Source organism: Antennarius striatus, chromosome 15, assembly GCF_040054535.1.
Source record: "Antennarius striatus isolate MH-2024 chromosome 15, ASM4005453v1, whole genome shotgun sequence".
Taxonomy (NCBI): Eukaryota; Metazoa; Chordata; class Actinopteri; order Lophiiformes; family Antennariidae; genus Antennarius; species Antennarius striatus.
This window is the reverse complement of record NC_090790.1, coordinates 11286500-11302785: the sequence shown is the minus strand read 5'-3', so window position 1 is coordinate 11302785 and position 16286 is coordinate 11286500. Positions and strand designations below refer to the sequence as shown.

The following is a 16286-nucleotide window of genomic DNA, read 5'->3' as shown; positions in this document are numbered from 1 at the left end:
CTCTTTCACCACACCCTTTCCTGTATCTGGCCTATCACAGCGCAGAGCTTCATGTTCATACCTGCTCATTCTTGTCAATGAGTCCTGGGAAAAGAGTGACTCTCTTACAAAGTTATTTAAAATATTGAATTTGTTTTCTCATCTGTGAGTAATTAAGTCATAGCATGAACAAGCCACGGATGTGACGTGACAACATAGATTGAAAGTTCAGATTCCTCAGTGGAAGCCCAGTGGTGTTACAGTGTGTGTTTGTGAATGTAAACATATAGTCTGTAACAATAAAAGTCTCTTATGTCATGTCAGTGAGATTTATCTGCGAGGAATGTGAAGAAAGGACATGCCTGTGTGTTGATTGGATCTACATTCCATGGGTGAATAGCAACTGTATGTCAAACACTCAGACTCATTCAAGTCCTGGCAAGGAAAAAGAAGTTATTTTGAGTCAGCATGCAGTCAGCTGACAGTTCCTTGTGTTCTTGATGAATGTTGAATGTAATTTAACTGTAGTGAATTTAATTATGGCCAGCGCTGTTGTCACACAGCAAGAAGGTCCTTGGTTCGATTCTACCTAGGTACTTTCTGTGTGGGATCTCTCAGGATTGTCCAGCTTCTTCCCACCACCAAAACACGCAACAGGTTAATTGGTCATTCTAAATTGTCCATGGGCATGACTCAAGTGTTATCATTATATAAGTTAGCCTCTGTACAATGGCCTCTTAGTACATTTTAGGAGGGATTTCCTGATTACCTTCAAATGCTCAAGCTATTTTTGTAACCCCTTGGTGAAAATTATTACCTGGACATATTTATTATTTGCCATTTTAAAAGTAACAATAACAGGAACACCAACAACACCAACAAATACACCAACAACAACAAGAACCATATAGAAAATTTATTCAATTGTATTTTTATCTGTATCTATCTGTCTCACTTTACCATGATTTTAATCTGGACTTCAGTAGGGCTGCCCTTTATCACCGGCTCTGTTCATAATCTTTATGGATAGAATTCCAAGGCTCAGCCAGGATCCGGAGGGAGTCTGGTTTGAGGTTCAAAGCATTTCGTTTCTGCTTTTTGCAGATAATGTTGTCCAGGTGGTCTTATCAAACCTGGACATTTAGCGTCCACTGGGGCGGTTTCCAGCTGAGTGTGATGGGAGTTGGATGAAGATTAGCACCTCCAAATCCAAGGCCATGGTTTTCAACCAGAAAAAGACAGTCTACCCTCTCTGGGTCAGTGGGGAGTCTTTGCCCCAAACGGAGGAGCTTAAGTATCTTGGGGTCTTGTTCACGCGTGAGGGATGGACAGAACATGAGACTGACAGAGGGATCAGTGCAGTGGCTGCAGTGATGTAGTTGTTACATGTCTGTCGGGGTGAAGAAGGAGCTCAGTTGAAAGAAAAAAACCTCACTGCTCATCTGTTTCGGATGCCTCCCAGATGATTTCTTGGAGAGGTGATCTGGGCATGTCGTACCGGGAGGAAGTCCCAGGGAAGACCTAGCACATGCTGGAGGGCCTATGTCTCTCGACTGGCCAGGGAATGCCTGGAAGAGCTAGATGAAGTACTTGGGAGAGGGAAGTAGGCAACCCATCAGGGCAACCCTGATGTGATTGTTGCGGTTGAACATGGATGGATGGATAATATTACTATTACTACTAATAATAATCCATTGCTGAATTATTATTCTTATGAATTATAGCAGGGGTCACTGCTGAGTATATATCAAAATTCTAAAATTTGTAATAATTGTGTTTTTATTGAAGTTATTTATTGAAAACCTTTACAGGTAACAGGTCAGTATTAGTGGAAATAGCAACCCGTGGCATTCTGTTGAAAGGTGTGAGCAAATACTGGTAATAGAATTATTAGTGAATTAATTCATGTGAGAATGTCAGAGGCATTTATTAAACACCATGTGAATATTATTGAGCTTGACCCTTTTCAATTACAAGCAGAAGACGTAAATATGTCAAGACTTTATTGACAGACTTGATTGTCATCCGGCATTACAGAAAGCATTCAGTGGTTCAGGTAATTATTATGGGTTACATAATTTCAAAGAGTCATCTTTATTGAATTTCATCAAAAATTTAAAAAAAAAAATTCAATTCTTTTATCTTTTTCTCTAATGAAGCTTTCAAACTTCACCTGACACACATTTAAGTACCTGAAACCACCACCAGATGGCTCATATCAGCACAATTCAACAACAAACGACATTGGAAGACATGCTAGTGTACATTAGCAGATATTGTCCAAATATTCAAAATCTAATCATACGAAACCACTCTTAAAAACTTCAACAGCAACTCAGGAGACAGACCACATACTAAAACACTGAACTGAGTGTCATGAGTCATGCAGTCAGTAAATGCATGCTGGGAATTTACTCATAAAAATGAAGTTAGTGAAAATAAAGCACCATCGTCAATCCACAGTGCACATATGTAGAATATTTTTCACTAATATTGCTTGTTTTTTTCCCTTCCCTATGCAATGGAAGACAGTGACCTAAAAGAAACATACAACTTTGCAGTACGAAAATGTCCACCATTTTATTGCAGTTGCATTTTGTGACTGATATTCGCTTAACAGAAATGGAAAAAAAGAGAAACAAGTAAGAGGTGTCATTATTCGGAATAATGCCAAAGTAAAGCTGCATTGAGAAGAGTAAGAAGTAACAACTCAGGGCATTTTTAAGGAGTTGGCTGCATCAGTGTTCAAAAGTTCAAACTTGGATCAACTATGTTGAAAGCTAAGTGGATAGTTATGCATCACCAAAATGAAAACGTATTGCACTGCACAAATGTGTTGACAGCATTTACTTGTTACTCCATATTCGCTTAATTATATTGCAGAAATATAAGACTAGTCACCTCAAAAAATAAATGACTAGATAATCATCACATTTTAAGCTTCATTCAACCATGTAAAAACTAACAACTTAAAAGACATTTTTTAGATGTATGTGCACATAAACCAGACACCCATGGCCAGATCCCCTCTGTTTATTGCTCTGTCAGCGCTGGAGGGACATCTTGCTGTTATTATTCTAGCATAATATATATGGATTTAATTATGCTACAGGTTGTGATGTAACTTCCATGTGAAAATTAATGTTTCCTTACACATTACATGTATCGTCATCCTCATTCTGTCTTGCATTTCCTGTTTCTCTCCATTTGGCACAATCACTAGTCAAGGGAAGTGCAACACAAAATCTAATCTTTAAAAGACCTCCCTGAAACTGTAATTTCACTATATTTAATTTTACGTGGGCTAGGAATATATTTAGTGCAACAGAAAGCTTATTGCATTTGGCTAATTGCCAAAGAAGTTAACCCTGTATGTTGTGTTCTGTCTGATCAGATCAATAATGATCCAGTAACGCTCATATCATACACACTACACTTTTTGCAATTGTTGTAAACAACTTCCACTCTGTCCTTCCCTGGAGGGTTTATTCTTCAGGCATCTGTCAGTGAACTCCCCTTAGCTTCATTGACTTGATTGACTGAGCCAACACTCCAAGCTGTGAGCTGTTCAAATGCAGCCAATGTGACGGCGGTTTGTATCTGTCGGAGTAATGGTGAAAAAATATTGATTATGAGTGGAAAGTTGGGAAAGTCATTCAATGATTCTGAAAATCAAACTGCTGGATACTACCTCCGGGTTTGTTCTTCGGTGTGACTCTGAGAAACTCTTTTTGTCCCGGTGAAAGTGTTGCCTGCTCCAAACAGTTTGGCCCAACGAGGCCAACCCTGCCGTGGACTCCCATCCTCCTGAACAAAAGTTGACGCATTTGGCCTCATGTATTTCTCTTCCTTCCTCTCTTCTTGCCTGCTGTGCATGCTTATTTGAGACAAAGTACTTGTGCTGCTCTGGCTGTGATCCTCCCTTTTAAGGTCATCTATAACATCAGATTCCATAGGCCGCCACTCTGGAATAGGAGCTAATAGAGGGCTCCCGCTAACCTGCACAGCATTGCAATCCTCCTTAATGCATTTGTCTTGGTGATGCCGAATTGGCTGGTTTGAAGTCTTAGTTTGCCGACTGCTGTAGTTGCTAGCTAGCTTTTTGTCAGCTTGCAGTAAAGGCCAACTGGTCACTAGGTGAGCTGAGCATGGTGAAGGTGAAAAAGCACTTTCCTCCTCTGAACACAGCTGCTTATTTTCCAGCAATCGTGGCTCCAGAAGCAAGTTGAGGTCAAAGGGCATGACGGAGAGAGGCTGCAACAGAAGTAGCAGCTCCTGAAACATGGACTGGCACTGATCGTGTGACATCCACAGGAACCCCCAAGAATGGTAGCATGCTGACACCACATCTGTGGAAACAGTAATGAGTGTGAATACACGTTTGCAATCAAGGTTAAACTACCATTTTAAAAGGAGTGCTCTGAGGCTCTAGGAAAGTTAAAATCTAACACTTTTACGTAAACCACGCCTGCTGATGCGGCTCATTGCACGATACTGGTTAGAACTGTACTAATAACAAGAAAGCTGCAACCAGCAATAAAGGCAACTGAGATACTTATTTGTATGCCTAATCACTGAACTGTCCAATCTGTGCTGATATTATGATTCCTCATAAAATACAGTGTGGCCACAAAGAAAAAGTTAAGTCCATTGACTGTATGCTCACCTCTTTGACTCTGGAGATGACTGAGCCAGAATTCCAAAGCTCTCAAGCTGAAAGGAAACAAATAACCAACAAAAGATGAATCCTAATTTGTGCTGTAATTTTCTGATACTTTAAATCTAAGTAGTTTCAGAGCTCACTTTAGCAGGCCCATAATGAAGGCTCTCAATCTCATGCAGGGACTGCTGAGCTGGGGAAATAGTGTTATTTTTGAGACCAGGCTATGAAGAACCCTGGTGGATGGACCTGCAGCAAAAAGATTTAATCAACCAACACAAAATTATCTAGTACTGGAAAAACAGGTCAAGCAGCGCATTTACTAAATCAATTGCACTATGATTGATTGGTGAGAGTTATATATTTACCGATCTTAGTTGACACTTCCACCACACTCCAGCAGTGGTTACGTTGCTGCCCAACAATGAGATCCAGTTTGTGATCCTTAAGACCATCTTCAAGAATCTTCTGGATCGCTGGACACAAATGTTCCAGGACCAGACCAGCGATTGTTGGACTGCGAGAACTGTTGCCCAGACGCATCTGTAGCACAATGAGCGACATTTGACAAAATATATTCAAGCTGACTTTGTCTGACACCAACTGTAGAATATGAGTAGTGTCAATTTGTTTATTTTCCAGTTGTGACCTAACTGTCCTTTTGCTTATCTCTGCAACTTCATACCTTTTCTTCAGGGTCCCTGCTGCTGCCAAAATGAGCAGTGATCAAATCCACTGCCCGGCTCACGGACCTCAGTAAACCTTGGAATGAGAAGACAGGTTGGTTAGGGTTCAGTTCTCTTTAATACTTCTGACACTGCATATTTTATTTGGGCAGACAGAAAACACTGAGATCTTAATGTTGTCTGCACATACTATAGTGAGTCAACACCACCTACATTCTCAGTCTAGCTGATTGGTGAATTTCAGCTTGTACTGTGTGGTGGGAGGTGACTTTAACCAACTAGCGCCTTGAATTTTCAATCTACTGCAGTGATGTCTCTCTCATCTGTCTTATTTGAAGATATCAATTCACATGTATTTCAAGAAAAACGTTAAAAAGTGTGATCTGTTTAAGAAAGTGGTTAAAATCAAGTCACTGCACATTAGATTTATTTATATGATCTATTTATTAGATCATTATACATACTTCTTTATATATGTTTTTTATTGAAGGAATCCAAGTATAAATTGGAGCTCAAGATGAAAGAATTCTTTTTTCCTTTCTAACATCAATCCCTGTCTTAAGTTGCTCTGCCTTTCTTCTTTCATAGCATTCTGATTTTGCAAATTTAATCCTAAATTCATTACTCACATTGATGCCGCCTGCAAACGCGCATCACATTTCAAATGTCTCTGTTGTTGATTATCTTTCTCCAAAGGCTAACAGTTGTATAATGCAACTACCACCAAATGATTGGTATGAAAGCATAAAACCAAAAATGTTTAGGTGTAGCATAAATCATTAATGCCCTTCCTACTGCATCATTCTCCCTCCCATCCTCTGCTGGAGCTTGCAGTCACACACACATAGGCTATGGAGCAGGAGGCTTGGCCAATCCTGTGCAGGGAGAGTTAAAAATAGGTCATGTTTGAGAGGAAGCCCCTTCAGGGTATGGAAGGCACTGCTGCAGCGCACTGAGTTTTTAATGCTGCTCCCAACAGCTCATGACAGAACAGACAATCCAATTTAGGAGCGACACAAGCATCACTGCTGCTGGGTCAATATTTGTTCCATTCAGATGTTAATGTTTATGATATACTGCATTTGTTTCCCCACAAACAGTAACACATTGACCTCACCTCTCCTCTGGAGATGGCTGATAGACATAGACTCATAAGATGTATCGGGGGAGAGGCAGAACTCTGTGGGAGGCTTGTCACTCAGGATCAGAGATTCACTGTGTTGGCTCACACTCGCCTTCCCACTGAGTCCAGCAAAGTCCTGTAGATGCTGCGAGCGCAGCCCAGAAGCAGCAGAAGATAACAGAGAACTCAAGGTGGAGAGAGGAGCTACTGAGAAAAGAGCAGCTGTAAAGCTGTTGTGGAAAAAAACCGAGTCAGCCTGGTCCTGGGAGGACTTCTTCTCTGATTGTGTGCTTGTGGGAGGAGGAGACAAAGATGCCTTTAGGTTTGGGAGATGGGTGTCAGTTGTTAGAGTTAAAGTAGGAAGTGTGGGAGAAAATGCAGAATAATGTGAGGTGTCAGTCTCATTTCTGTGCTCGATGTGACTCTGTTCAGGGGTGAGGTCAACAATGTCCTGACAGGTGTTGTTTAAAAAGGTTTTAGCCTGATTTTTGGCTGAGTTTAGGCTCATAGTATCTTGAACCAGTATGGGATTTGGGCTGGTATAAGTTGTAGCCAGGCAACTTTTTGATATCCGTGGACTAGAGTGTGCCTGGCTTCTGTTGCACTGACTCCATGTGTGCCTCCGACTAAAGCACTCTGGACTCGGCGTGCAGGTGGAGCAGGTATCTGAACTTGAAGGAGCTTCAAGAAAGACGGGGTAATGGCTGCCCATTGGTGACACCTGAAGGTTAGAGAAGCACTGACTCCTCTTCCCTTTGAACTTGAAGCCTGGTTGGGAGCTAGCAGCCTTGCTGCTCTTCTGATTCATGTATTGTTCTAGAAGACAACCCAAGTGCTGAGCTTGCGGTTTGCCTGCAGGGACCAGAACAAAGGGCTGGATGGGGAGCGAGGTCGGCCTTTGGGCCTTACTGTAACGTACCACTACATTTTCCAATGAACAGGCTCCTGAGATGGAGACAGAGAATTAGAAATTAGCATAGTCGCAGTAAATGTTTCATAACACATTATGCATGTTTTAATCTCTCACTTATGAACCCAATCCTTAAAATAAATCTTCGATCTTACCTTCATCAGCAGCATCCATATCAACAAGTTCATGGGCCACAACCACTGATGGCTGTATGGCAGTGCCTCTGCCTTTAGTGCTATAGGGGCTGCACTGACCCGGGTATAGTGGAGAGGGGGTGTGGGAGATATTTTGGATGCTGTGTGCAGGTTTTAGACTGCAGCAAGTTTTCTCATCAGAAGAAGTGGCAACTCTTTGGTTAAAGCTGGCAGTGCATTGTGAAGAGAAGCTCTTTTCCAACTTTTTCTCCTGATGAAGATAGAAATGGCTTTTCATTACCAAATTACACATATTCTGAACAGGATTTCAGTGCCGCCATTTTCTTAAGAACCCCTCAACATGGGTGTTAGTCTTTAAGTTGTAACTGATGCTTTATAGATCTACTGTAAACCATGTTATCAATCAATTATAAATTCTGTCTTCAGTAGCAGAAAAGACTGTGAATCAAGGTTTTTGGACAATAATCTATCAATCAGCAAGAAACGTATATAAATTTCCAATAAATCAATTTTGATATATTGGAAATTCTGTGATCCGTTTAATTAATGAAGCTTAAACAGGAAAGCAAGGTTCCTGCTACTGACAAACAGCAGCCAACATAGCTGATTACAGTCATTTCTTCATGAAATGGCCCAAGATGGAAGTATCAATATGGATTCAAACAATTACAGTGCGCACATCAACACTCGCGACTTCGCCTCATCGCGGATTTTTGGTGGGCAGTCGCGCATTCTTTTGTCTGACAGCATCCGGAAGTGTGCTGTGTTCCGTGAGTCTCAGACTTTCGTGAGACACAAAACTGCTTTAAAACAATCGATAAGAATGTGGGAAAAGTTAATACAGATAGAAGGTGGTTTAATATCAGTATGGGGAGGGTAATAAACGTTTAAATTACCGTAAATAATAAGATAAATAGTTAGTCGCTCTATTGCGGAATTCGTTAATCACTCGTGGTTCCTAGAATGCACTAACCGTGAGGAATGAGGGCGAACTGTATTTCTAAATAACACCTAAACAGTGGTAATTGTTATTTTTCATATTTTTTGAATAAACTATGGAACAATATATTTGATGTGCTGATCTGGATTTTATTTTGAAAGACTACTGTTATTTTTTGTCTCTTATATTAGGAGAATTTCTCATTTTAAATCCATGTACTTCATGTATTTCATTTCTGACAACACATTTCCCTGATGAACTAATGCATGTATTATTTCAAACATAGCTCAAAATGTTGAACATAACCCTACATGACCTTCTATTAAAAATATAAATAATTTAGCTTTCACATATCTAATTTTTCCACTGGAAAATTAGAACCTCCATCAATCCATTTTCTTCAAAGAACAACTTATTTATTTGAATTGTTAGGAATTATTTTTGGCCTTTTCCTATATACAGAATGTAGCTGAACAAAAACAAAGATACTACAGTACATTGATACTATCTAACTGAGAAGTAAGACAAGACCTGTCTTACTCCAAATTTACCTTTATGACATCGTTTTGTTGTCCCGTCTTAGCATCAACCAAGAGTTGCTCGGAGTTAGGGAAGGGACTACTTCTGTTCTGACCATCCAAACAGCCGGTGACACTGGAGTGGGCAGGACTTGGCGACTGGGATGAAAGGTCACATGTCACAAGTTTGTAGTACTTCTGATTGGTTCCTATGGCCAAGGTGGCCTGGCTTTGAAGACAAGCAGTCAGGTCTGACACCTCCAGTGAGGACAGACCTGCAGGTAATGGCTCCAGGGAATAGAGATTGCAGTTAGAATCAAGACCATGGGGAGACCAGCAGGAAGCCGAGGGCATGGGGTCAGCTTCCTGCTTTGGGGGAGAGTAAAAAGTCACGCCATCGTGTTGGACGTCTTCAGCTGGAGTTTTGGAAAAAGGTTGGAGGTTGAGATAAACAGATCCCTCCGATGACTGTGAGGGGCGAACTGCTGGACTGCTGAGGTCATGAGGTGTGGCAGGGTTGTTGCTTCTGTTATATATAGTACAGAAGTTCACCAAGACACCATCAGAGCTGTTACAGGAAGAGTCGCTGACATACTCTGTGTGCCTGTTGGAGAACAGCTCCGGGGAATTGTGTTGGCTTTGGATGCAACAAGAAATATTTTCTTTTAGTCCGACCGAGTTTTGTTCGCCGTAGGCTTCGATGCCAGTTCTGCTCCCATTACAGCACAGGCATTCAGATTTCAGGTCCAGGTGGGACCATTCTCCGTCAGCAGCCAACATGGTCCCTTCATTGCCCCAGTCACTCCCCACATCCCCACTGGGCAATGCGTACAATTTGCTATCATTATTTAGAGGCCAATTTGAATTTCCATGCAGCACAAAAGACGAATCCTCATGATACCTGTGTAGATTACCTCCATCACTATCTTCGTCCTCCTCATCCTCATCTAGCTCTGTGTTGGGAAGGAATGAATTGCGTGAGCACAGATTGCCCCCGCTTCCACGGGTCCTCTCCTTGAGATGGGAACTCATTTCCTCCGGTGATGAGGTGGAGTCATACCTCCCGCTGCTGTCGCTGCCTCCTTCCTCCTCCACCCGATCCTCATTCAGACTACTGTAGCTACTGGAGAAATGTCTTCGTCCTCCTACGAAGGGGTGCTCTCGGTTCAGTGAGTCTTTTTCCGGAAGCGACACGGCTCGGGTCAAGCCGGCCGAACATAGCCGGCTGGGCCTCTTTGACGAGCTACACAGGGCTCGGACAGGAAGTTGCCAGGTGGGAAGCTGAACGACAGGAAAGTGGCATGCTATAAGTGTGTCCCCTGAGAGAGTGGATGCTCCTATCATGCTGCTGGATGAGACCGGATGATGGAAGTTGCCTCCATTTCCCTAAAATATAATCATGATAGAGAAGAATAATAGTCAGGGGCAGTGGTATGGAGACATATTCAGTTATTCAAGGGCTGGTAGGGTGTAGGCCTATACATGAGTGCCTCTTCTACTCAGTGTGAACACAGCTTCAAGAATGATAAAATATATATGGAACCTACTCCCTATGTATATACTAAAACGAATGGAAGTAATGCAGCTAAGTCCCAAGTATTATAGCTTTCATGGCCTGTTAGACCATATGTATGGTGAAAATTAAGGCCATAATCTGACTATTTTCTCACACTTATGCAATGTCTGTGAATGTCATCTGCATAAACAGTCATTTGTGTTTGCACAAGAAGTGTTGATGTTGACCTCCCTGTGGAGACTGCATTACACATTACAGTTCCAGCTGCATTGCTGTGACATGCCTAAAACCCCACAGTCCTAATTACAGAGTTTAGGTTAAAAAAAATCTGTTTTGAACATCGCCACAAAAAAGGATGACTCAAAATAAGCACAACTGCAAGCAAAGAGACTCACTCCTGACTTCACACCACGAATAACCAAGTCCTCCTCTGTTGTGTGCTTCTGGCTCTCAGCCAGACCAGCCTACCCATCATACTTCAGTCGACTGTGACAAAACTCCTCCTCGCTCTGCCTGAGCCGTCCACCATTTCTCACGGTTACTCAGCTGCTCTGTATCTAGGGCAGCAGCACTGCAGAGACACTCTACTGCCACAGCCAAGAGTAAATACATTTTCACATCACTTTAGTTAACTCAGGTCCATTGTAGCTTCATTTCACTCCAGGTTAGTCCTGTTAGGGTTCACCACAGCGTTTCATCCTTTTCCACGTCAGCCTACCTTCTGCATCCTCCTCTCTAACACCAACTGCCCTCATGTCTTCCCTCACTACATCCATCCGGCTTCTCTGTGGTCTTCCTCTGGCCCTCTTGCCTAGTAGCTCCATCCTCAACACACTTGAACCAATATGCTAACGAATGAAGTCTGCTCTCTACCTTTGTCTCCAAAACATCTCACCTTGGCTGTTGATGAAGTCTTTTCTAATCCTATCCAACCTGGTCACTCCTAGAAGAGAACCTCAACATCTTCATTTCTTCATCACCACTATTTTCCTTTCACAACATGTTCATTAAAATCTGCACCAATGCATGAATATCCTCATGCTTTAGTCCTCATTTTACTGAAATAATGCTTGAAACAGCGAAACCAATGTTAAAAGTGAATTTAAAATCACTCCCTGTGTTTATTATGCGGCACAAAGAGCCAGTACGTCAATGGTTCATGGTATAAAAATTAGAAACACACAAATAGGTGTTTAATAAAACATGATGTCTTAGCTTCTTCTTGTTGAAAAGGTCTTTACACTGACACAATCTGAAGTGGATGAGGGCAAAGCTCCAGAAGGAATTTATAAAACTACAGCAACTGTGAATAAAAAAATCAAACAATAAACACTCATTTAAATATAACAGTACTAAAAATATAAGCTTTAAGTTACAGCACCCAGAGACACTTTTCATTTGGTTAAACACTCCAAACGGACCACTTCACTGAAATTTTGCTGGCGTACAATTCACCCTGTTCCTGAGACACATTAGATTTTGAGAATAATTCTGATGTTTGTGCAAATTTTCGTAAGGTTTTAAGGATCCTATCTATCAAAAAAGCTATAAAGAAAAAGAATGCATGAATAAATGAATCAGATTATCTATTAGCCTCTGATTGTTTATCAGTCTTCATGTCCATCTCCTTCACCTTCAACAATCATACACAAGCTTTCTGAAAAATTTTAATCAATACGTTGTCCTTTGATTATTGAGATTAAAATCTCTGACGCAACGTGATAAGGAATATGAAGGATGTGTTTTGTTCCTGCTTATATTCATTTCAGTACCACAGGAAAGTAGGCCAGTCTGACAGACGAGTCGTCTGCAAAGAACTGTCAATGTTGCCACAAAGCTACGATTGAAGTCACTTCGCTTAGAGCACCAAAATCTATATTGATAATCTCTGTCATCTGGGCACTGGAGCACAAGGACACGGTTGTGATTAAGTGAAATGTTTCACGGGAAATGTCTGTCAGTTCACATTCGGCCATCCTGCATGATGGATGGAATTGAGGAGATTCTGTGAAGTCGACGAGTCCAAGGTTGTAAACAGATAATGATGCTGCTTGATATCAGTGATAAGACGCTGCCAGACATATTTCTTTAAGGAAAATGTCATGAAGAACTGAATCACAGCGTTTAATAGGATTTTATCGGATATTGTGTTGAGATTTATCTGAGTTACACAGAGGAAAGTCATATAGGTGTTAAAAGGGACTTACAGACGTGTCATTCTATTTTTACCCAATGTAAGTAAACCTTTATGTTTATATATACAGTATAAACACACATAAACACACACACAAATATATATATATATATATATATATATATATATACACACACACACACATATATATATATATATACACACACACACATATATATATATATATACACACACACACACACACATATATATATATATATATATATATATATATATATATATATATATATATATATATATATATATATATATGCCAGGTTTTATGATAATTCTCGTAGCTGGTCACTAAATACTGATATTACAAAATATTCCATAGCGCCTTAGAAATGTTTGAATGCATCTAATGTACAGTTCTGATGTTTTATTTCCTAAGAAAATTTATTTTGCCTTTTCATCAATTGAAGATAATAATTAAGGAATAAGAACTGGGTTTCACGTGACACAAAATCCCCTCAGAGATTTCCACATAAATAAAGGGGTGCGCTTAAAAAATTCAAAGTGCCTGAAGCAGGATCTCACGTTAGACGAGGAGACGGTAAACATAAACAATAACACAAACTAAACCGATAATTATACATAACAAAAGATTAGAATCATGATAAATGGAATAGCTGATTTTAAGGTAAAGTAAATTGAGCATGTACAGATCTGGAACCATGACCAGCAGCTCTTCATCAACACCTACTTGTAAGTAGTCGTCTGTCCAAGCTGATGTCCGTCCTTTTCTCCGGGTGATTTAAATAAAGTTCGGTCCAAAATCATGAAACCAAGTATTTTTTTTTTAAATTCTCATGCACGTTTCTGACGTCAAAGGATGTATTAAGAAATGAGACTTAAATCGTGTCTCATATCTGCGATTCTAATGACGGGGGTGGTGCATTTCACAGGTTAAAATAAAACCGGTCCAACGCTAGAGGTCCGGACGGACTGTCGAACCTGCACGTTGACGCTTCAGCAACGCACAGTTTGGAAGACATATGACGTCACGACGTTTTTAACCAATGAGGAGGGAGAAGTGGGTTTAACAAATCCAAGACACACGGTAGGAAAAGTTCATTGTGGATGATAAAAATAGCCTAAACATTAGGAGCAGGTTCACTACTTACGGTATTTAAAAGATGCCCACAAGACTTCTGGGTGCAAGATAAAAATAAAATGAATTAGGATATCCGTACTTTTATGTTCTTAAATTTTCAGAGTCAAATATTAACAAATTCGGTCATCAATAGCAAATTATGCTGTCAAATTTATAGAAGTATTCAGTGGGATTTGGTTTGTGTCGTCACGATAGAGAAATACTGGATAAAATGAAGATACGTTTTCAAAATAATTTCAGACCCTATTTCAGATTTTTCCAATGATTTTCACACAATTTCCACGGGTTTGTGACAGATGCGGCTGTAGTGTGCTCTTTAAATCAGCGCGCCCTCTAGTGGTGGACAATGAGCAGTCAATGTTCAGGCTTGGTTGCATTTTCAATGGCGGCGGTCGAACAAAATGTAATTGCCCTCTTTGCGCGTACAGTATAACTATTATATCTAAAATATAATAATCTCACGGGATTTCAGTTCAAAATTAGTACTGAGTGTTGTATCTTAAGGATCAAATAAGAAAGGTAGCTAATTTAATTTCAGCAATATGGCGTGAAACAAATCTAATATTACATTTAAATTATGATATAATAAAACATAAACTGACAACTACATACATTTTTAAAGAGAATGACAGTTATACAACCCCCAAATGGCAATTTAGTCTTTAAAAATAATAATACACAGAGCAGAATGCATGCACTTGTCAAGTTAAATAAAATAAAAAAATACAGTTCAGTGGTTCGTTTTTTATTCTTTGTCAACCATTCCACTCGTTTATATTGCACACAAAGTAACTTTAGAAGTTTTCAGACAAAAAAGGGTCAAAAACAGCCCATAATGCAACATTGATAAAACCAGGGGAGGATGTTTTCCACTTTATTGAAAGAGCAGAAGGAAAAACCTTTTGACCTTTTCAGCGAAAAAGACATGAACAGCACAACGTTTAATAAAATAGTATTTATAGTATTTATTGTATACATATTTCACTATATATCTACTGTAAATATATTTAATAATGACATGAACCATTGAAAATATCACAGACTAAAACATGTTCTGATTCTTGTGACCTGTTTGATGTGTTTTAGAAAAACAAAACCTTAAAAAATCCTTATCACTCTACAACCGAAGCATGTCACTGTTTATGTGAACAATGTTTATGGCTTTGTTTTTCTTGACAGGTTACAGATTACATTAACTGAACACGTGGAGTCTGACAAAGTCCTGTCAGAGATCTTCAACAGATTTGATTTTTTTGACAGTTTCCCAGACTGGTGCTGTTTCTGTTTGTCCCTCCCTCAGTTGTGGAAAGAACAGAGATTTTTCCTGAAAACACAGAACAAATTTATAGGTCTGTCATTAAATCTGCCATGCAAAAAGCACAAAGAATTAATGTTGCACCCTGCACTGATGCAGTACAAATATATCAGAACATTCATTCTGTGGAAACTAACAGGAAAATTGTTTTTTTAACACACAAGGAGAGATGTATCTTCATATTCACAACAAATCATCCTATAAATACAGACATTAGGGTTAAACAGGTGAATGAATTTAATTTGAAAAGATTTCACCTGTTTGTTGTGAATGCAAATTAATGTTTGAGTTTTTTGACAGTGTAAAACATCTGTCTCTACCTGCAGTATTTTGTGCCACACTCTGAGTGCTCCCTGCAGCTGGCACCCACCGGCTTCATGCTGTTCCAGCGCCACAGCAGTGACCGTTTGGTCCGCTGCAGCAGAAGCTTCCAGTCCTCGGGGAAAGGCAGTGAACTGACCTATGGAGGCAGATGTAAGATCATTTGAGAACATCCAGGCATTCCATCAGCATGATAATAATAGTAAGTATTTGGACTCACCTGAACGGCACAGATCAGTGAGAGCATGACAGTGATGAGGATGACTCTTTGCTGAAATGTCCTCATGATGTTTGCACAAGAGAGAAGCTGTTCCGTGTGGTTGAAGTTTTGGCTTGCACCACTTGTGTTAAAGGCATGAATTGGAATGGGGAGGAGTCAGACTGACATGTCACTGAATTATTCCGATATGTGACTTTGAAGACCTGGGTTAGCATTTGGCATAATTTGACTTGAAGCCAAGAACAATGAAGCAAGCATATTTGCTCAGCGGTACTTGTCAGTTTTGTAATGACACGTTTATCTGCACGAAACCAAAGTACACATTAACTGGGTAATTAAGGGCAATGCCATATCAGAGACAGCCCAGAGCTGCAGCTATAGACCACTTTAGTCACCTGCAGTTACAGGAAATCTTCACCTGGAATGGCTTAGACTCCCCAGCTACATAAAATGAATTAATGTTAACCCAAAAATGACAAAAGCAACACTTTCAAAATACCAAACAGAAGCATTTTAAAACATTTACCAAAAATTATCTTAATTTTTAAAATCTATCTATAAGAATAACAAAGATAAAAAGCTGTTAATTTAAAGTAGTAACTCTCCATCTGACCTTGTAATTTTGTTGTACC

The 16286-nt window shown here is 40.0% G+C and overlaps 2 protein-coding genes across 2 annotated transcripts; both read right to left on the bottom strand.

Annotated features, from left to right (window-relative positions):
• Positions 1–2076: 2076 nt before the first annotated feature.
• On the bottom strand, positions 2077–10315 carry LOC137608850 (AP-4 complex accessory subunit RUSC2). Its single transcript, XM_068335440.1, has 9 exons — positions 9005–10315; positions 8259–8316; positions 6443–7300; positions 5325–5401; positions 5008–5182; positions 4783–4888; positions 4646–4692; positions 3671–4328; positions 2077–3579 (listed from the first exon to the last, which is right to left on the bottom strand). Exons 1-9 carry the CDS (start codon positions 10313–10315, stop codon positions 3483–3485), a joined length of 3387 nt encoding a protein of 1128 aa, XP_068191541.1. The 3' UTR covers positions 2077–3482.
• Positions 10316–14616: 4301 nt separating this feature from the next.
• On the bottom strand, positions 14617–16034 carry LOC137608778 (liver-expressed antimicrobial peptide 2-like). The gene is made up of 3 exons (XM_068335351.1): positions 15655–16034; positions 15434–15573; positions 14617–15122 (listed from the first exon to the last, which is right to left on the bottom strand). The coding sequence occupies exons 1-3, from the start codon at positions 15718–15720 to the stop codon at positions 15095–15097; spliced, it is 234 nt and encodes a 77-aa protein (XP_068191452.1). The 5' UTR covers positions 15721–16034; the 3' UTR covers positions 14617–15094.
• Positions 16035–16286: the final 252 nt, after the last annotated feature.